The sequence below is a fragment of the Neopsephotus bourkii genome, unplaced genomic scaffold (assembly GCF_033783945.1).
Source record: "Neopsephotus bourkii isolate Nb327-2 ecotype Australia unplaced genomic scaffold, CSIRO-AGI_Nbou_v1 NB_1655, whole genome shotgun sequence".
Classification (NCBI taxonomy): Eukaryota; Metazoa; Chordata; class Aves; order Psittaciformes; family Psittacidae; genus Neopsephotus; species Neopsephotus bourkii.
This window is the reverse complement of record NW_026902129.1, coordinates 3,291,688-3,313,514: the sequence shown is the minus strand read 5'-3', so window position 1 is coordinate 3,313,514 and position 21,827 is coordinate 3,291,688. Positions and strand designations below refer to the sequence as shown.

The following is a 21,827-nucleotide window of genomic DNA, read 5'->3' as shown; positions in this document are numbered from 1 at the left end:
AACATCCTTGCATTTGCAGCTGTGACCACAATATAAAATCGAGCAGGAGGAAGAGCTGATGCTGGGGTTGTTTTCACTACACTTAAGGCACCTTAAGTGTTGGAGCTCACACAAAGAGACAGGCCCACACATGCCCTCCCTAGCAACATGGCTGTTGGGGCACTTGGCCTTTCTTTTCTACCTGCCTTAGTTTAGCAAGCACAGGTGAATGCAGCTTATCTGTTAACAATAGTTCCATGTGAGCATGCCTTATCCGCAGCAGTTTCTCCTACTTGTCTATACTGCCTTACCTAGTCTGCAGCACTTCCCTTAGAGAAGATCCGAAGACGATTTTAGTGGCAGCCCAACTTGTGATTGGTTCAGAGAATTGGCAGGGAGCTTTAGATACAGATCCGAAGGCCCCATCAGCTCTAGCCTGTTTCCATGCAGACACCTCACTGCTTGTGCAAACCCCAACTGTAAAAGTGCCACAGAAACAGAAGTCAACAACTGATGTGTGAATACTTGATCTTGAAATATTTGCATATTCAAGTGAGGGGGAAGGGAGAGGAGGAAAAGGAAGTTAGCTAGATTTTTTTATTTGTCTATACTGCTGCTAGTGACTCACAGCTTTGAGCTGTGATTTTGCTAACTGAAGAGGTTGAAGAAAAAGGCTGTATTGTTTCTCAGTTTCTCAAAGTAAGCAGCAGTTACATGACCATAAAGCTAGTGTGGGAGCTAACTTGAGGGTGCAGTCCTACATTTTGTACTCAGCATATCATAAGGAATAGAAGCTGTTTGAGAGTGTACTTCTGAAAAGTTACAGTAGAAAATTTATTTTACTAACGTGGTTCTAGTTGTGAGTTCAGCATTGCTTCTGAGTCTTTCCCCTGTTGTGAGCAACTTGAAAAGCATCACCAGCTACTTCTACTGCCATTTGCTTTTAAGCATGTTTCAGGGATGCTTTCTGGCATTAACATTTTCAGTCAAGTGACAGAATATTTCTACCTAGCAGGGTGTTGGATTTGTTTTGTTTTAACAACTACACAGCAGTAATAACAGTTGTATTTAACCCTCCCCTCTTCCACAAGGGCAGAGTAATTTGCTTTTCTTGGTAGCTATATGTTTTCATTAAGTGATTGCACAGCACACTACCACCTGAAATACATAATCCCTGTTTCCAGAGCTGTCTCAGAGTACTCTGCATAACCTCAGTACACAGCAGATAATTTGGAGGGGTTCACCCTGCCTTTCTCACCCCTCCCCACACCAAATAAAAAGTCATTCCTGCTATTAATTTGATCACTAAACTAAACATAGTAAGCCCAATTAGTCATTGCCTAAAAATGGATTCCGCCATCACTTTATTAAGACCTTTCAAAGATCAAACTGGTAGTGCACGAACAGGGAATGTTTTTCTTTTTCATATCTGTAGCTGTATCTGTTTAGAAGAATGGCTTTGTAAGCTTCTCCCATTAACTAACAAAGAGATAGAAATCTTCCACATCCTTGTGTGCCTTCTCCAGATGCAGACTAACTTCATTAATGGCAGCAGTAATCTTCCAGTCTGTCTGGCAGGTGTTGATCTATGCTCCAGCACTAATGCAGATTCTTGCTTTGATGATGCTAAATGCGTTAGTGCCCAGAGTGTGTTTCTGAAGCACATTGTCTACATGTACTGCACTTTGACTTGAGCTTGAAGTTTTCATATGGACCAACAGAGGCAGCACCATGGGAGAATACCTTATACTTTCCACAATTCATAGGTAGGAAAGTCCATGAGAGTAGGCAAGAGCTAATCTATACAAACCACAGACACACACCCCCCACATAGTGGGAGCACAGCCCTCAGCATCAGGTATTTGTATTTACAGAACTGTACTTGTTCTGGGTGTAACTATAGCCAGCAGTAATTATAAGAGCAATCAGTCTAGCATTAGAATAATTAGAAATCAATGTATTGAACTACCCCAGAAGGAACACCCGTAAGGAGCAGGAATATCTATAGGGAAGATCCAACAGAAAGTGTAACACATTCCAGAAGACCTCACTTCAATGCTTTGCAGTCTTGAGCCCTCTACAGGAGTCTCTACAACTGGTTGTATGGTAGTAATGAACACCACAAATTGAAAGTGTAAACACAGAGTGGTGCACTGAGATCTGGACTACTTGAACAGATATGCTCACCTGAACAACATTCATTGGAATGTAATATGAAAAGTCGCTCACCTGAGCCTGGGAAATGTAAGTAGGGCACTTAGTAGGTAGAAGAAAATAAGATACTCAGAACGCAGAGACATTTGTAGATAAAGGGTGACTAGAGTGCCTAACGAGCTCATTTTGGCAGGTTGCGGGTAGAAGTAATACAAATCCTGCCAGAGACACAAATTAACAGATTTGTGTCCAGTTCATAAGAGAGCCATGAAATTAGTGTTCACATTGAAACCAGGCACAGAAATATTAAATCAGAAGGTTAGAGAACTGCAAGAACCTATTCTGGAAAGCATGATATGTCAGGGTGATTAGGCTTGATTAGATGTGCCTAGAAGCAATTTGGTGCTTTCAATACAAGTGTGGGTTTTTTAGATTGCTGTTGGGCTGCTCATCAGCCTCCTGGGAAAAAAGTATAGGCCAGTAAGAGAAAACCAGAGCTAGCCAGGCAAGAAGTCAAGGATAATGCTGATGGATATAGAGTGAGGAGAACAAGCCATGAAGCACCTTATTTAGCAGCACTTTCTGAAGCGTAAAAATTAGGAACACTGTTGTCTTAAAAACTCCTGCAGGACTTGTGAGCTCACTGTAGACATCAGTTCGTAAAGGTGTTTGACTTTGCATACTCTGGTCTCCCATATCTTTATTCTGGCCCTCCACAAAATTAGACATCTCCAAAATACGTAGTAAACACCTTTTCAGCGGCCATCCCTGAAAGCAGCCTTGCCAAGCAGTAGACAGAGTCATTTTTTCCCCTCTATGCTGCCTGTCCACTATTATCTCCAACCATAATAAAGTCAGACTCTAAAGAAACATTTGCCAAGTTTGATAGGACTTGTTGTCCAGTGTGTTCCCTGTGTATTCAGAGGAAGGACGTATGTATTCAGAGGAAGGACACACAGCCTATCTGTTTAAATAAGTGACACAGCACTGTTTTCACATGACTTAAATATCAGGCATTTAACTTTTAGTCAGTGACGGCTCTAGCATTGAATTTTTGCTTTAGCCCCTTAGCATCATCTCTCCTTTGGATCCATCCAAAGCGCTGCAACATCATGGAAGTCATATGCCAACCCATTTTAGCTATCAACTTGAGATAAAAGAATGAGGTTGCTTATTCTACTAGGCCTGGAAAGCAACTGTCAGCACTTATAGCTACAGCATGAACTGCTGCAAGAAGTTTATGAAAATCCTGTGTTAAACAGAAAGCAGAGATCTGCATAGAAGTTACTAGAGCTGCAGCTATCTATGCTCAATCCTGACATCCAGGAACATTTCCTTGGGTTTTATTGGATATGTACATTTGTGGACACAGGTGTTCAAGCACTGAGAAAAAACTAAAAGCCTACATGCTTCAGAGCCTGCAGTACAGTTAGACAATTAGCATACTAGCACCAGTGGAGAGGAAAAGTTGCTATGTGCAATTTCATCATTACACATGGTCAAGGCAATTGCATAGACAAAAAGCTGCTTTAGAAGCGTTAAGTACAACATTGTGACATGTAGCATAGTTGGAAAACCTAACTTAAGAGATGGCTTACAATAAATAATACCTCTAAGATTCCCTGTGCTATTGGAAGTGCATCAAGACATACTCAACAGAAGCCATCACACACCACTTGGAAAAAGGCAAGCAATAACTTACCAAGAGTCCCATGTACACCAAGTGAACAGGCTCCAACCCTTTTAAAAAACATACTTTAACTTAATTTCCACCCTAAATTAGCTGTAGATGCTTGCTCTAACATCACTCCTCTTATTACTGGAAGCTTCGAGGTACCTTATCACAAATTATGATGTGTATCACCTGCTACTCTTTATGTCCCTTCTCCTTGGAGCCTTCCAGGTGCAAAGCTTTGAGCTGAAAAAATGTGCTCTTTAACTCTGCCTTACCCAGAAGTGGTGAGGAGCATGTTTCTCCTCCTCTTTATCTTGCTAGGTATGGAAAACTAATTCTGAAAAAATAAGTTTTCTGAATTTCTGTTGCTTCCATATTTTTTATTATATTTTTTTCTATTTTTTTCCAGTCAGGAATTAATTGCAAATTCTACAGACTTCCGAGTAAATGAATTGGACTCCAGGGGTATATATGAGTTACAACCACTGTTAAACACAGGGTGCTTTCTTCCCAACTTTATTACAAAATCTGCAATGATCTCCACACTGCTTCCATTTCATTGGAGTTTTGCCACCAACTTGAATAGGTAGCTCAGGTCCAAATTCATTAACAGAATGGAAAGATTTACTCCAAATGTGGGATGTAGTACAAAGATGATTAGAAGCTGAGTAGTTGCTTTTCCATGATGAGTGTGGTCTAGCTTGCTGAGGTTATTTCCTGAACCTAAACTGTAAACAAGCAACTGTGCAAAGTTGCAGACCTGCATATGGGATGCTGGGTGCATCTCTTGGAAATCATGACAAAAGCTTACAATCTTCACCTCACTGAAGGTGGTGAAATATTTTCCATGTACTTGATTGGAGCCAGGATTTTGCTGGAGGCACTTTGCAGGAGTTAATGCACACTGCACAGTAAATTCCTCTGAACACTGTTTTAGTTTCTCTCCTCCCCAGTTCTCCCTGTTCTTTTAGGATAGCTGAGTCTTAAAATGCTTTCCTAAACCTTCTTCATCTCCATTACCCTTTTAAATGAGGAACTGAATAGATAGATACCCTTCCAGCTTTCTGCTTGAGCAAGACCACTGGCATCACTTTTACACTGTATTAGTCAGAAAGCACGCTAATATGTTGTCTGCCATCAGAATTTCAAAGCACTTAACAAATATTAATTAAGTATTGCGTCTCTGTAAGGTATGTCAGTAATTAATTTTATAAGCCAACGCCATATGAAGGAGAGAACAGGGTGGATTCTCACATTACTGCATAGCTTCTTACTCGTTTACAGTTATTTTCTTCATAGGTGTCTAGACCTGAAGTAAGTTCCTTATACAGCTTTTGGAATGACCACAGTAGCAGGAACATTTGTGAAGCTGAACTGCAAGACGCCTCTCATATTTCTGTTAAGTGAAAGCATGTCCTCCCAAATTCTCATTGTAAAATAGAGTTAAAATAAATCAAGACAGGTGAAGAAGTTAAGACGTGAACTCCAGCCCTGCCTTCAGTTCATCAGAATGGGTGTTCTTAAACTTCTGTTGTCCTGTTTGCTTTTCTACATGTAGTGAAGGACTTTCTGGATGTTGTGGGCTTTCTTTTCCCAGACACATTTACTCCTCCTGCCTGGAAATCACACTTAGGCAGATTCTGAGGACTTCATAAATTTGTCTGGGCTTTCTGAACGTCTAATAGCTGTAGGGAGCAGACACTTCTGAACTAGTTGCTGCGTGTCTGGAAACCCTGGGCATTAGCACTGTGAACATGCACTGCAGTTCCAGAACTTGAAGCAGCCTAGCAGGCGCAGCACTGTGTGTGCTGTGCTGCCCAGCCATGCATAGTTAAGAGCAAAACCCTTCAGCAACAGCAGGCTTAACCTAGACATACTGTGCAGCTACTAAGACTCCATGCAGCCAGCCCCATGCTTTCATGGGGGAACTATGCAGCTATTTGCATATAGATTATACATCCCCTGGCTCCTGCCACTGCAGCAGGTACTGCAGCTGCTGCAAATGCACATGCTTTTTTTCTACCCAGGAAATTGTATGCAAACATATGGGATTCCTACCTCTCTAGTTTGTGTCCTTAAATCCACGCTGTTCCAAACCAACAGTGGTCAGGATCCATACTTGTTTCACGCCTCCCTTTGATTCCCCTTTCCCTTCCAATGACAAGTGCTTGCAGTGTGCTTCCACAAGACACCCGGAGACAATCTCACAGTTTGCTACTGTCAGAAGTGACAGGTAGCAGTCTGCAGTCCTTTGCCCTCTCAGCAATCCATGCTCTTGATCATCCTGCTGCTTGCTTCTGGCATGCATTACCCACTTTGACCTATCAGCCTGGAAGAAAAGTAGCAGAAAGGAGGATTACTTTCTCTGTAACAGTGAGGTAAATCACCTAAGTGACAGAAGGTAAAAGATCAGAGGAGTATCTGAACTGCTGCAAGTGGAGCTGGGAGGCTGGGAAAGTTACTGAGAGACTTGACCTCACACTTTTGCAACAGTCACTTATTAGATCAGCTCAGCTGCCTGTGAGGCCGTAGTTTGATTTCTTTCTTATGCTGACAGGACCCTACTTTGCCTCTTCTCTCCCACTTGTCATTTATAGCTAGGTCATTCAATCTGGAGGGATTCACAGTCACACTACTGCAGAATAAACATGTTTTTTGAAGGGTTATCAAGGATTTTATATGTCATGGTCTTACAGGCAATTGCACATAAATTTCCTTTAATATCCTTCTGTGGCCTCAAACTAGTTGGGTTATTTGTTTTTTCATGGTTATTCATATGTTGGAGCCTAGAAGCATTGCTATCATATTCAGAAACCTCTGTGCTTTTAAAGGTGCTTACTCGGGTTCTAAGATATCCTCAAAAAAACCCCTTGAATCCCTTATCTTGCTCCTTTGAACTAGTGACAAAATCGTACCTAAAGCTAAATACATCTTCCATATTGTGTGGAAACTGCTTTTAAATTAAACAGAAATTTGAGAAGCTTCTGTTGACTGCCTCAGAGAGTGTCAAGCACATGAAATATCCCTCCCAAACACCTGGAGAATTAATAAAATATATGTATTTTTTTCCCCTACTCCACCTAGATTAGAGCTGAAAGAGCAGAAAATCAAAACATGGTAAAATTGTGATTATTCCATAAATATTGTTTGAGAAATGATGGAACATTTCAGGACATTAATAAAGCAGTTTAGACATCCATCTGCCACAGTGGTGGAGCACAGAAGATCAAAAGAACATTCTCATCTGCTTGACACCCACACCCAGTGTTCATTCATTAATGGCATGCTTTTAGCGTAGGTTATAACTGTACACATAGTACAACAAAGCAATATATAAAGTACCCTATCCGTAGGGAACAGAGAGAGAAGAAAAAATCAGTGTAGTTGATGAAAGCATTCTCAGTGGCTGAGAACAGCACTAACCCTGACACTGCTGTGTGAATTTGAAAGGGTTGGAAGAATAACTGTGCACCACCATCTTTGTTTGATTATGTTATTCAGAATGAATCCCCCCTCCCCATTAAAATAACTCCTAATAAAAGGCATTCTAGCTTTCAGAAGGTGTGCACTCAGAGCATACGCTGTAGGTGTGTGTTGAGCTACCAGTATTCTCTATAATACAGGCAAATTAGAGGTTTGGGGCTGCCCATCTGTTTTGGTGACAGAAAGTGAAGGTCAGTGTGTTTTAAACCAAATATGATTCATTTTAGGTTCCAAAGAAGAAAGAGGATCCATACTTCCATGACGGAGGAAAGAAAAAACCCATTGTGTTTGTCCTAATACTCATTCTATAGGGTCTCTAATCTAAAGACCTAAACATAAACTGGAAAGCAGGAAGTATTTGCATACTATTTTTGCATTTTATTTTAGAAAATAAAGTTTCTCACCTCCAGTTTAGGAAAATCGCAGTTGTAACCAGGCTAACTGGGCAGATTCCAGACCAAATTCGTTCCTGGCATAGTGACGTTGACTTAGTGGCAGAGCCCTTTCTCTCTGAGAAAGTGTGTTAGCCAGTTGCTTCAGAAGCACGCAGAATAATATGCCTTCAGATTGTACACAGCTAATCCTCTTTCTACTTTGCTGACTGTAACCTGCTTAGTCTTACATGCAGTGTAGTTGCTGTCTTCTCATGAGCCTGATCCAAAGCCTGTTGAAGTCCGTGGAAAGAGTCCAGTGTTTTTTCTCAGTAGTTTTGGAACTGACTCCATATGAACAGCTGGCCTAGCACTGAGTCTGCTAGTTGAAAGACAAGGAAAATAAGCAGCACCAAACCACATTGGACTCAGCGCTGTATTAAATATATAAATGAAAGTAATGTGAAACTTGTAAAACCAGACTGGACAAATCACTCTGAAACATGCTGCAGGGAGCAGTCTAGTGCTAGCAGGGGAATAAGTTAGCTATTTAATGATGTCTTTTCCATAGCTTTTACTTTTCCACGTATTCTGTAATGTAACAGTACTTTTTTTTTTTTTCTTCCTTAGGCAAATAGCTGCCAGACAGCAGCACTGGAATGAGAACATATGTAGTGTTTGCTTTTATCTTACATTACAAAAGAAGTATGAATACCTTGTGTTATTCCAAGTATAAAATTACAGGTGTCAAATCATTTGGTGCTTTAAGTACTGTGCCAGAAAAGTAATCCAGTAAAAATAGCTATGTCCTGTCAAAGCTGAGCAGTTGGTATTGTTATTACAGTTCCTTACTTGCATGGCTTCAGCAGTGTAAGATGGCACAAAACAAGTGTAAGAGACCAGCATTGAACTTGGCTGGAATTGCCCAGAGCATAGAAAGACAGGAGGATGGAAACCAAATAAACCTAAGGGCTCAAAGCAAGAATCTGCCTGGTTTGCTTTGCAGTTAGTTTGAACTTTAAAAATGCTTTTAAACAAAGGCCGTTCTCGAGAGATCCCAAAGAATTAAAGCAAAGGGTGATTTGCTCTTGGTTCTGGATAAGTATGTGGACAACCTTGTGTTCTAAAGAGCATACTTTTTAAAAAGTAGAAAAATACTTAGCTGGAAAGGTGAAAGAATGTTTTTCATCTCTATGTTACAGGTGAGAGTGCAAAACAGGGATTAAGCTGTCTTGTCTGGGTTAGACGGTCAGTGGCTGCGTTGCCTGTGGCAGAGAACTCCTATCTGCTCTCAAGTGCTTTACAAGCAAGGCAATCCTTACCGAGCTGAATAAGCCTGGAGGAAGAAGTTTGCTCTGGACCTGAACTGAGGCAGGAGGTACAAGAACAGGACATAGCAGAGCACAACGCAGGTTTTTGGTACGTGAATTTCTCCTCAGTAGAGCATGAAGAGCCCCGTGCACTTTGTGCAGTGCCTAGAAATTAAGTTAGTACTTTTATTGTCCGTTCCACAAAAGCTGGGTCTGAAGCAAATCTATTTAGTAGATTACTTCCCTAAAAGGGGCAGAAGACTCACTCAATTTAATACTTTTTCCAGGCCTTCAGAGCTGTAGTGAAACCTGGACAGAGACAGCTTGGTTTGCTAAACTGGGGACATGCTGCTTCTGTCAGTATAGATGTTAAGAAGCTTATTAAGGGACATAGCAGCTGACAAGAGAATCTTTAATCCCTGTCAAATCCCTTCAATTTATGACCAGTGTAAAGCAGTTCATGTAAAAAAGAAACTTTTTGTAGGTGTTTTCAGATGAGATGCATTTACTTGTATGGTGATCATCAGATCACATTTTACTTGTAATTTTCAGGATTAATTTTGGCTGTCTGAAAAAATATTCCTAAAACCCCCAAGCTTTCTTCCCCTACTTCCTGAAAACCATGGGAGTCATATTGATTGTCCACACTGGTATTTTAAGTAAGTGGCACATGGGGTGTGGCGGGCTACATAGTATGCCGCTGAACAGCAGGCCAAATCCTGATGCTGAGAGGCTGCAATTGTGTTCAGTGGTCAAAAATGACAAAGGCATATAGTGCACTAAAGCTTGCCTGTCCTGATGGAGGTACAAGTAAGGGGTTAACGGTCACACCTGTGGATTTATGGGAAAACTTTTTATTTGGTAGCTCTTTCTTGCTTTGCAAACCACATGCTCACACTGAAAGTATCTCATGCTGCAGAAGTCGGTCCAGTTTAGGTTCTTTTTTCAAACAGGTTTTGTTCTGCTCAGTCTGTGAGAAGACTCCACCAAAACCAAGAACCAGCCATGAAGGACAATTTTGTGTTTGTTTTTATTTTTTAATTTCTGAAAAAAACCCAACACTGCAGTAGGTCTGTCAGTCAGTAGATCAAAGTCTGCATCTAGTGTACCTCAGTATGCTGTAACGTGAGCTATTTGTTCAATAGTTAGCTCTAGTTAACTAACATGACTATTCATTCTAAAATAAGCACTTTGGCAGTGTTTGCTCCCAGGCAAATACTTGTTCTGCTGCAGTTCTTTCTCAGTTCAGCTGCCTCTGATCCCCTTTGCCAGTGCTGAAGTTGTTAGCCTTTGTAGTCATGAGAGTTAATTACTACTCATTTTGTTCCTTTTCTGCATGGCCAAATGCTTTTATGTCCTTTCCATGTTTCGGGAGTGGAACGACCAGGCTGCGTTAAGGGACTGTTTCTTATGCAATCTATGATTAATAGATGCCAAGAAGTGGTCTGCCACATACGTATTGGCAGGTTGGTGGCTCTGCAGCTGCACTGCTAATGACATGGTTGGGCTGGTTGAGCATAGTGCATCTAACAGTGGAGACAGGCTCCAGGGCCCAGCAGGAGATCAAGGTTAGGTAAACTGGGCCACCTGGGAAGTGGTGGCTAGATATGGCATCTGAGGACAGATGGGATGGATCTGCTGAGGATGGAGGAGGCTGGACATGTGGACAGTACAGCTACTAGGTGTGATACAGGGCGGTGAGTAAGGAGCAGAGGACAAAGTTAATAGCAGACTAAAGCAACTCATGGAGCAACCAGCTGTGTTCAGCACATGGCCCTTTGGTATTGGGCTGGACTTACTTAGCTTTGGGAGTGGTTGTGGTAGTAGGAGAGGAGCATATATTATTGTGTAGCTTTCATATCACTCCAAGAAAACTAGGTTTATCTCCCAGCCCAAAAGTGGTGTCACCAACAAAGCGGACATTCAAATACAGTGCTCCATAGAGATTGTGGCCTGCAGTAGCAGGAAGCTTAGCAGAGACCACATACTTTTAGCATCTCTAATCTCTGCAGTATTTTACTTGAATTATGTTGTCCCTTTTCAGCTAAAACAACCATAGCAAAAAGCCTTTCACAGTGTGCTAAGTTATTCTCAAGTGCTCTTGTTTCCAAGGGTGACTTTACTGGGGGCAGCGATGCAGTCTCAGAAAAGGGTTTTTTTACGTGTCCCAGTTACAGATTTACTTCCCATGCTGCTGACAGCTTGATTTGTGAAAGAAAAAAGGACAAAATAGCAAAACAAAATTCAACCCACAGCTCGTGCGAAAGGGAAAAACACAGACTTGCTTTGCTACAGAGGAAGTGTCAAACACAAACATTTCTAAGGAGGAAAGCTTCTAGTCTTCATGTACATGATAAAAATCCTTTTACAGGAATAAGTCACATAACTGTAACTATTTTTAAGCTTTAAAAGTTTCCTGTTTAATACCTGTGGGATAAGTCTGTGCAGCTAGCTGGCGGCCAATTTTAACCTTGGACCATTGAAATCTATTGACCTGTGGTTTGGTACAGAGCTGTCCATTGTGGTTTTTTTCCTGCGTTGAAATAAGGGATATCTGGGAAACCTCTAGCACCACCACCCTCCCCCCGACCCCCCCCCCAAAACCACGTGGTTGACTCTGAATTAGACCTGTTTTACTTAGCTGCCTAGTTTACAAAGTAAAATGTTTAACCAAGCAGATGTCAGACCTAGAAAACATTGTGATGCTTTTATACTGAACCTCGTAGATACTAACTGGACATTGAGTGCATCTAATTCCAGAGCTGCTGTTTCATTCTAGTTTGAGACTAAGCAGCAGTTGTGGAAAGAGGAGGCTGAACTGGAGTGTTCCGCTGTTGAACAAACAATTGTATTTTTAAAGCAAAGTCTTATGGCAGTGCACTGCAGGGCTCATGATTCATAAAGCTAGCCGAGTGCTGAAGGAAGCTGTGTCTTGATTTGCAGCTTATAAAACCAGGAGTTTGCTAATAAATGCATTGTTCAGAATTACAGCCCAGCACATTCTTAAAAGTGGAGTTCATGGCTTTGTCCTGAACAGTAGCCTCCTATGATTACTACATACTGTGCTTTTATGATAGGTGAGGCAGCTTCCTCCTGGCCACTTAGTTATGTCACCACTAAATGGAATAAAATAATTGGGATGACCCAGTCTAAAAGGGGTAAAGCAAACAGCAGAGCACTGCCATTGATGAAACAAACTTGCTGTAAGCACATTCTCCAGTTAGTCTGAGTCATCAGTCTTCCAATATATTTATTCTCTTCTTCCTCCTCCATCTTTCCCTAAGCTCTATTACAAAACAATGCTTTGACTAGAAGCTGGGGTGCATCATGGTGGGGGGAACTCCCAAGAGCAGTCAGCATTGGGGGCTGTAAGGAGGGACTGAACCAAGGCACTCAGAAAGCAGAACCCATGTTGCAAGAACGTGCTTGAGTCAAGTGTTGCCTCTTAAGGAGGGCTCTGGAAGGACATACCCAACTATGGGTAAGCCATGCATTAGTTTGGCAACTGCCTTGGTGCCTGTTCCCTCTACTGCCTGTTCTTCCTCCCATCCCTGGAGTTGCCCCTGTTGCTTCCTCCTGATGCAGGCTGTGGTCTTAGGGAGTCCCAGGCTGGGGGTTCCTTTTCCTCTCAACTTTCAGTCCTTAGCACTGGGATTTTCTTCTTTAAATCTGGGAAAAAAGTGTTGCCTGGTTATGAAATGGAATGAGTCAAATATACCTTTAAGTCGCTTCATGAATTTCTGGCAAGATAATCTAAGGTCTGCAGGGGCGGATCAAAGTGAAGTGTGGTGAATAGTGAGCATCCACAGTAACCAAACTGAATATGGACACCCAAGTGGTTATAGTTTAAAACTAAGTGATATAGGTGAGAAGATGTATTTTGGTAAGGATTAAGAGAAACATAAAGAAACTGATTTTCCAGAAATACTAAACTGGGAAGTGTTGCTTAGTTGTTCTCAGTGCACAATTTTTCCTAAAGTCAGCCAAATATGCAGTTTTGAGGATGTACTTCTAGCACATGCTGAGCTCAGGAGTTTTCCTTCACAAATTTAATTCCCATATCAGACGTGTCAGGTATGTTTTCTTCTGTTAAAATGCCTGTATATGCATGGGTGTTTGTGCATGTATCCGTGTGTGTGTATCCCATTATTAACGATGTGCATTAGCTGCAGGCATCAGGGATGAAATGGACTGTAAAATTTCTGTGCCATCTGCCCAAGCAGCACACTGGCTTCAAAAAGAATACTCAGATGTTTGTAACTGCTAGACTGGATGATGATGTTGAAATCTCTGTGTGAGGGGAAAAAACTGATTTCTGAACTGGTAAACTTCTCTGAAAATCCAAAGTTTTTGCTATCTGTCTTTCAGATGCAGGATTCCAGTTAGAACAGCAGGTAGATTGAGCAAAAGAAAGTTAATGGTCTGCCAGAAGGTTTTGATACATTCAGGAGAGGTTTTCTCACCCCTCCATGCAAGAGAGCTGCTTTCCAGCATGGGCTGAGGCTACAGCAAGCCCAGTTTCAGTGGCAGCAGCTTTGTCACTGGTTTTGCTCTTCCACAAGAAACAGCAGCACCAGGGTCAGTGTTAGGTGGCAGATTTGTAGGTGAAAGAATACAAATTTGATTACAGTATTGGTTTTGCTGTTAGTCAAGTTCAGCCAATTGCATTTATGTTGAGCAACACCCCCAAGCCTGCTGGAGCCAGTGGGAGTTTTGCCATCAGCTTCCCTAGGGGTAGGATTTTGCTCATTGTTTAAATTAGCTGTATCTTCACAGGAGCATATGGGAGCAAAAGCAAAGCTTTTGAATTGAAGGAGTCAGTAAGCAGCTTTATGCGTTTACTCTGTGACATAGGTAAAAGCTGAGACAGCAAAACCCATCTGCTAGACCTTCAACACATCTCTGTAAAACCCATGTTAGAGTCAGAGCATTCTTTTCTATTTTATTTATGGCCCTAGCTGCCTGAACGAGTGCATCTGGAGCTCAGATGCCTTATGCCTGAACAGTAAATTAGTTAACTTGAAAAACTGCACATGGATCTTTGCTGTGGAAATACCAGGCTCTGTAGCGGAGGTGCTTTTGTGTGTGCATATGTTTTTTATGTTAAAAAGCTATTGAACTTTAGGCATAAACACTATTCTCTGTCTCTTTTCCCCCCCTCCCTCTTTTGTTACAGACCGTGGACTAGCACTGAATATTCAGGGAAAGCTCCCAAGAGAGATTAGGGACATGGACAGATTTTAAACAGGACCTTAATGCATGGACACGAAAAGACAAACGCTCTAGTGGGAATACTAATGCAAATGCCCTTCTTTGGGGTCAAAATGAATTAAACAGCTGCTTGCATGCTAAAGATGCTCTTAAAATCAATACAGACCGGAAATCATAGAATTTCTAAGTAGAGATCTTGCTCAGTGTAGTAGCTAAAGAGTAGAAGGACTTCACTGGCCCCCTTTGTTATAAAGTACACAACACTATCAAGTATTGGTACTACAGAGCAGCACAGCTATGAATCCCTTTTGGCAGGTCTCAGATTCCCAGATCCTGTTGAAACTTGGTTCAGACAGGAATATGTCCTTCCTGGAGAGCTATGGGAAGTGAAACTTAACAGCAGTAGGAGTTAGATGCTTTAACATGTGTAAACTGATATTATCAGTTACTTTGATTACACCTTTGTGGAAGATAGATAGCCTACTGCTATTTTTAATAAATCTAACTGAAAGAAATGCAGTGGAGCCACTGCATAAACAAGCAGTGACTGTACATGTATTTGGGCCAGCTATGCAGCAACTAAACTCAAATGGAGTCCAACTGTAAAAACTGACTGCCTAGATGGGTCAGCATCTGAAATTGAATTGCATCATAGCAACACAGTAGTATCAAAGCCACAGTGCAGCTTTAATCGCCACACGGCTGGTATTTACCATTAAGCTATGTGCATATTAAGGAAGGCTTGACACATTTAAACTACATATAATCAAAACATATTTCATTAGGTGCTGCATCTTTGTAACTGCAGCAGGCATTTGACAGCTTCAAACTCCTCATTTCTTAAGCTTGGGGAAGAACATGTGTTCAGTGAGGAGCCCTGTAGCGCTGCACTCTGCAGCCTGCAACTCACCATTGCAGCCTTCCTCCTTTGTCCCCATAGATCTTCCTTTTGGCTCCTCTGCTTTCTACCAATTCAGATATTTGTTTGCAACCTCACAGCTTTTCCTGGTCTGCCATTCCTGATTGTGCTCTTTAAACCATTCCTTGGAGACATCTTCTCTGCACTAAAAGTTGTTCCCAAGCTTACTACTCTGCGACCTGGTTTTGAGGCTATGTTGGGTGTATGCCTCCTGTTTGCCACTTGGAAGACAGTGGTTGGGTCCAACTCTGGAGCTATAAGAAATAGGTAGAACTGCAGCTGCTGTCCTCAGGAGATATAATTTGGGATTGTTTCAGAATGAAGTGGCCTTTCTAACCTTAGCTTTGCTGGTGGTAATGCCTGTGGTATAACCATGCTCGACAGTTTGTGGTTAAGGAGGACAATTCCATTTAAGAACACAACTGCCATTGATATAAATGGCAAGACTTCATGATGTCTGTGTTCACACATGGCCTTTAAATCTAATTTGACAGCAAGACCAGTCAGACCCCTCTTCACAGGCTAGGCCTTGCTGAAATTGATAACTCTCCGAGCCTTGAAGTGGTACCACTGGTGTTAACCAGGGTGCCCTTGATTGTCCCTGTTCTTCCTCCCTGGCCTAGAACGCACACATCCATTAAGGTCAGTACCACTGTCTTGTCTCTACTTCTCCCGTGTTTTTCAGAGGTGCTTGACAAAGAGGAAATGTTAAAGGGAGGGAGCATTTCCCTGAGCTTGCAGCGTGTACCTTTTCACTGAAGGGCCGCCTTGGATCCTGCTGCCGCCACCTTGTTGGAGCTGCTCCCCCTCAGTGATGTGCGGCATGATGGTGGATTAAAAAGAGGGCATTAAAAACAAAAAAGCAGGACTGGGGAGTGAAATAAAGACACCTCCCTTCGTGCTTTTCCATGCCAGAGGAAGGTGAATAACGCTTGTGTCCAGAAGGTGGCACCGGCAGCCCGAGCCTGCCGACAGTTCTCTGCCTGCCCACCCGACCCGGCCCGGCCCGGCCCCAGCCAGGCGGGCACCGCCGCCCTGGCTGGAAGCTGCCTTGCTAATCTGGGCATAATCAAGGCTCTCGGCCCTTTAAACATACAGCCAAGCCTGTGCTCGCCTTGCCTGGCTACAGCACACGGGTGACCGGCATAGGGGATACACCGATAATCAGATGTGTGACTGTGATCTTGTGACTTAAATAAGCAACTGAGCTGGGGAGGAGCAGAAGCTTTTAGCAGTGGGATCTTTACCTCCCCAGTACAAAATTAGGGTTGCTATTGAAGAGGAGGAAAGCTCATTTGAGGTCACTGTTCAGGGTTTAGGGTTTTAAGGATACCTTGCAGCAGCTGCTATTGCAGTGTGGGCACCTCTGCTGTTAGATGTGCATTTACTACTGGTGCAAGCAGCTGAGTTATCACAAGCACTGGCAAGCATCTCAGGTGGCACAACTGTAAATACTCAAAGACAGTATCATGCTTTACCTTCTCCGTTTTGGGGGAATCTCAGTGACTGTGAAAGGTAGATGTGGAGCAGAGTTTTGGCTCTGTGACCTGAGGTTTTTCAGACAAGTGTGGGGTGAGGAGGCACCTTGGTGCTGGAGAGCCCTCAGCTCAGTACCCCTGGGCAGTAAAACAGTTTTGTTGCAAAGAAGAATGGGTCAAATTTTCAAGCAAGCTTTTATGCAAGAGCAATTCTGGCTTTTGTGTTTCCTTTCTTAGGCTGGAAGATAGCTTTCTTAATTTAGACAATGGTTTTCCTGACCTCAGAAACCACAGGGATCAATGCTGGTTTTTGGGGATATCCTGTTCTCCATGTTGGCCAGTCTGTCCCCATTTTCCTTGACTAGTATTACTGCTTTTGGTTACAAATTACAAATAATACTTTCCCCCCCTCTTTTCTTCACCCCATCTCCTCTCAGCAGGAGCCAAACCCTGGCTCCTGTACCTGCCATGCAGAGCCAGCTGCTGCAGTAGGAAGGAGAAGGCAGGCACCAGGCCAGCTGCTGGCTGTGGCTCTGCTGCCAGTCCTCATCCTCTAGTCACTGCCTTCTGCTCCCTCTGTGGCAGCACTTAAGTCCTGAGCAGTAGCAGGCAGGAGGAGACACTCAAGGGAAAGCCTGCTGATCATGTTGATCGCTTCTGCGAAAATGAAACCAACAAGACAACATCCAAAATAACCCCCAGACCTCTCCTCTGTGCTGGTTCTTAGGCTCTGCTAGTTTGCATCTAGCAGAATGAAATTGAAAAACTGGAATAAACTGGGCACAGCCTGTTTACTGTATCCCTTTAGTTTAACAGTGTCCTGAAAGGACCCTTGTTCTTTAGAGCTATCCACTGAGCAACTAAAAGTAACTGGTTTTTAAATACAGCTGCTTAAATCCATCTAGATTTTGAGAAGATTTTATAGGAAGAAGCATGTAGGTTGAAAATAAGAAGTAGGGAAGAAATTATTCCGTGTTGTGCAGCTGACTGTGTTGGAACAGCCTGCTTTTTCCCAGGTGCTTATCTGCTGTTGATGACTCTTGGCACTACACATATGCAGGAAGGCAGAACATGCAGCTGGACAAGAGGGCTGCATAGAGAGAAAAAAATTCTGACCTTGCAACAGCCTCAGATGTTGCTTTTCCTTCTTAGTGCTGCCTGTGTCCTTTGTTTCTTATACAGACCCCTTACTAGACAATGTTGGGGGCTGAGCCTCTCAGGTTTTTTCCTTTCTTTTTATGTTGTTGGTTTACACTACTTCTGATAGCTTCTTTATCGCCTACTCCCTGCAAGGCAAACTGCAGGGTTGCTTCCCTTCTGTAGCAGCTGTGCTGAAGAACTGCTGATGAGGAACAAAATGGGAGCTACTGAGCAATCATTTGGAGACTGGCTATTAAAAACAAAAAGCCAGCTAATTAGAGCTTAGAGGAAGAGGCAACACTTTGCGCAGAAACACCAGAAGGTAGGCCCTCCAAATCCCATACACTCCCTGTAAATAACTATAATTAACCCCACACTATTCAATTTATTAATTAAAATTTAATTAATATTTTCTGTGCCTGACAATCATCTTAGAGGCAGGCAGGGAAACATAGTGGCAGCTGAGCTACTGCAGAGCAGCAGTGACATTCAAGAGGGCAGAGGCATAGGAGACTTGTCTCAGTTTCCTGGTCATACCTGCAATGATACAGAACTGAAGCTGGTCACTGGATTGCTGAATGGGAGACAGTGCAAGCCCTAGTGTTCTCCTGCATGCTTCCAGGCAGCACCCTACAAATGCAGCACCCACCTGGGTTATTTATAAGTGTGAAAGAAAGAAATAATGAGAAAATGAACTTAGTCTTCATTTATTTGACCACACCAACTGGGGGCTGCTAGACAGCACTGTGTTTTACTTGGGTGTGATGTTCTGCTTGGTGCTTTCAGTAGAGGTGAGCTCAGCAGAGACACCTCTCCTGAACTTCATGGGCCCCATCAAAATAGAACACCTATTGCTGAAAAATGCTGTGTCCGTACTAGTAGCTTAGTGCACTCCTGTTTTGCTCCAGGGATTGGTTTCCTGGTCACTCATACTCCCCATGGTCAGTATGTCAGACATCTGCCAGCGTCTGAGCTCTCTTCTGGAACAAATCTGTTGGTATCCCCAAGGGCAAACCTAAGTGTCACCAGCTGTGTAGTTCATACCAGGATTTGCTCCAGACAGACAGGATAGATGTGGAAGGGACCAAATGTATGATCTTCAACAAGGACAGTGCTTCCAGGTTATTCCGGGTTAGGCAATAGCGTAATTTATACCCTCACCCATCCTTTTCCTAGTGAGACAAGCACACAGTATTTTCTCCTGGCATTGTAGTACACTTGATGCAGCACTGCTCTGCTGCCCACAGCATACACCTGTTAGTGTTCTCCATACTTTAAACTGAAAATAATGACTGCTGAAGAGGAGACAAGAGCAGAGCACTGGGCAGCATGGCTGCAGCAGCCCACTCAGAAGGGAGCAAACTCTTCACAGTGTGACCATGAGTTGATCTGCAAAAATTGGCATGTGGCAAGGCCTGGTGAAAATGGCTATGAGGTAAAGAAGGTTTCTTTATTCCCCATTTAACAGAAGGGTGCAGACTGACTCAGCAAGAGAGCATCCTCAGAGCATGTTGAAACCATATCTCCCAGGTCACAGGGAAAAAGTTATCAGTACAGAACTGTTAGATAGAAGCGAGTGGGAAGAGGAGATGGGACACAAGTACTGTCATCACCACCATCTTCTTGTCTTCCCTCTGCTCCTGTGGGTGAAACATGATGGGTTAGGCAGGTTTTGGATACACCTAGTGGATCAAGCCCTTCTGGTAGTGAAGTGGCATGCCATTTCTCAATCCTGGAGAGGCAGGCACCAAGCTGTTTAGTGCTATGAGGTCAGAAGTGCTTCTGAGCACACCCAGAAGCTGGACTGAAGATTCCAGGTGAACGTCAGCATTAGAAGAGTGTCAAATTATGGAGTCCCTTTGGCCTCTGGGCTTTGGTGAATAACTGCAGTTTCAGGACCATCACACAAGAAACCAGCCTCAGACCCACCAGACCATGAATTACATCTCCCATAAATGTGTGCTTCCAGGTATGGCCAACACTGAGGGGTGATGAGGGGCTAGAATGAACAAATTCTTTACCCCTGTGGGAAAAGAAGTGCCTCTGAAACCCTGCAAAGGTGCTCACGCAGGGCAGTCCCCAGTCTGACAGCAGCAAGGCCAGAAGGGTGGAGATGAAGATGCCATTGCTAGTGCAATGGTTCCATTGGCTTCAGGCTGGGACACCCAGTATGACAGTGTTGAGTCACAGCATCATTTACTCTTGTGTTGCCACAGGTGGTGAGGCATGTCCAATCATTGTTATATTGCTGGTAATTCCAGGTAGATTTCAAGAGAACTGAGGGAGATGGAGATAGATACTGAGAATCATTGCGGCTTTCATCCCAAAGTGAAACTCCAGATGAGCACAGTAACTGTCCAACTATTGAATCTATTGCCTGACTTCGCATCCATCAGTTAGCGTGTTCTTACTTTCTCTCTTCCAACCTAGTACATGATTTTAACTGAATTTTCAGAAATGCACTTCCTGCACCTCTCCATAACTCACCAGCTTCTCTGACTTCTACAAAAAGAAAAGCAGGGGGAATAAAAAACAAACCCCAGGCAAATCACTGCTGAGTTTTGAATTCGGCATTCAGAACAACAAATACATCCAAGCGATTTTTGCTTTACTGTTAGTCATTTGTACTAACCTGCAATTAAAAGGCTCAACATTTGTTCTCATCTCTTTGTGAAATTACATTTTCCACTTCCTAGGCCCTGGCCTCAGGCAGTGGATTTTTGAAGCATTCATGCCTTGGTAATTAATGTTTAAAGATGAATGTTGCAACTTTTAACACAGTGTGCCACTGAGTAAACACCCAGCAATGCCAGGGACCAAAAAAGAACACAAAAAATACAAGGCTTTGACTGGAAGCTGCAGGTTTTGTGGACATTATCCTTTGGGCTCCCAGCTGCAGTACATTTGATTAACCCTTCCTTATGGCCTGGGGATGCGGGAGACTGCCATGCTTCCAAAAAAGGCAGAAGAAAATAAATACCACATCTAATCTGTCAGTTCTTTGTATCACTGACTCATCACCCCCTAAAGCTTGCTGGGAAGGATTAGCTCATACAGAGAGGGAGGAGACAAATCTTTGACAAGTGATCTGTGTATGTAACACCACCAGTACCATTTTTGGTTTTGCTAAAGGCTAGGAGGACAAGGGATGGAGTGGAGAAGGAAGGGGTAAGAATGGAAGATGGGGGAGCAAAGTATGGTCAGAAGTTCTTTTCCTATTTCATGTTCCTTTATTTGTCCTGAGTCTGCCTTTTCTTTGTAGAAGCTACAGCTTCCAGTCTGTTACTAACCCAGTTGGTTGTACCTGTGATAGCAGCCCATCCGATGCAGAGCTTCTGTATATGATGCCAAGTGCTCCTCAATACCATTATCTGAATCTATCACTGCAGCATTTTTGGATGCTTTAGAAATTAAGTTACTGTGTCATCCCTTTCTAACAGAAATCCCTAGCAACTGAAAAGCCTAGTGGGAAAATCAGCAGCCTTGGCATTTCAGGAAGGGAAAAGGGTAGTCTGGATTGAGGTTGCCTCCTTTCTTTGGAATCTGACTTGGATTGCAGTCCTGATTCAGACCTTTTGGAAGACACACCTCATGTCTAACATTTCCCAATCGGTTGGAACAAGGCAGCTGCCTCTTCACCAGAGCCTCCTAAGACAAGAGAAGTGGGAAAGTACTCACATAGTCTTGTGGGTGGTTTCTGTCAAAAAGGGCACTGTACCATGGAAGGAGTCTGGCCATACCAGGGACCCCACAGTGCATTCATTAGTTTGGTATGTCCCCTTTCAATCTGATCTCTTAGTACTGTTTCTCATACACCATAGCCTTTCCTAGTCAGGCAGAGGCTAGTGACATAATTATAGAATGGTTTGGGGTGGAAGTTCAAATGGATGAGCTTAAAGCTTAAAGCTCATCCATTTCCAACCCCTGCCACAGGCAGGGACATCTTCCACTAGACCAGGTTGCTCAAAGCCCTGTCCAACCTGGCCTTGAACACTGCCAGGGATGGGGCAGCCACAGCTTCTCTGGCCCCCTTGTGCCAGCGCCTCAGCACCCTCACAGGGAAGAATTTTTTCCTTTTCAGATCAACTGGAACAAGAAAAGAATACT

General features: G+C 43.1%; 2 protein-coding genes across 7 annotated transcripts in view; one reads left to right on the top strand and one right to left on the bottom strand.

Annotated features, from left to right (window-relative positions):
- Positions 1-8,047, bottom strand: part of BLVRA (biliverdin reductase A) — a 46,323-nt gene extending 38,276 nt beyond the window's left edge. Inside the window, exons 1-2 of one of the 2 annotated variants that reach the window (XM_061374958.1) lie at positions 7,914-8,047; positions 7,696-7,801 (exon numbers count right to left, since the gene is read on the bottom strand). Coding sequence is in view for 1 of the 2 variants with exons in the window: in XM_061374953.1 (XP_061230937.1) it covers positions 3,836-3,847 (12 nt within the window). In the remaining variant the exon portion in view is untranslated. Of the gene's footprint in view, positions 1-3,835; positions 3,879-7,695; positions 7,802-7,913 lie in introns of those variants that run through there. The other variant, XM_061374953.1, reaches the window with a different exon arrangement.
- LOC133223863 (cytochrome c oxidase assembly factor 1 homolog) overlaps positions 1-21,827 on the top strand; it is a 52,043-nt gene that overhangs the window by 2,327 nt on the left and 27,889 nt on the right. Inside the window, exon 1 of one of the 5 annotated variants that reach the window (XM_061374968.1) lies at positions 8,865-9,040. The exons of 1 other annotated variant lie outside the window; for it this stretch is intronic. Coding sequence is in view for 1 of the 4 variants with exons in the window: in XM_061374963.1 (XP_061230947.1) it covers positions 10,403-10,438 (36 nt within the window). In the remaining 3 variants the exon portion in view is untranslated. Of the gene's footprint in view, positions 1-8,864; positions 9,082-10,387; positions 10,439-21,827 lie in introns of those variants that run through there. 3 more of the 5 variants (XM_061374966.1, XM_061374964.1, XM_061374963.1) reach the window with 3 other exon arrangements.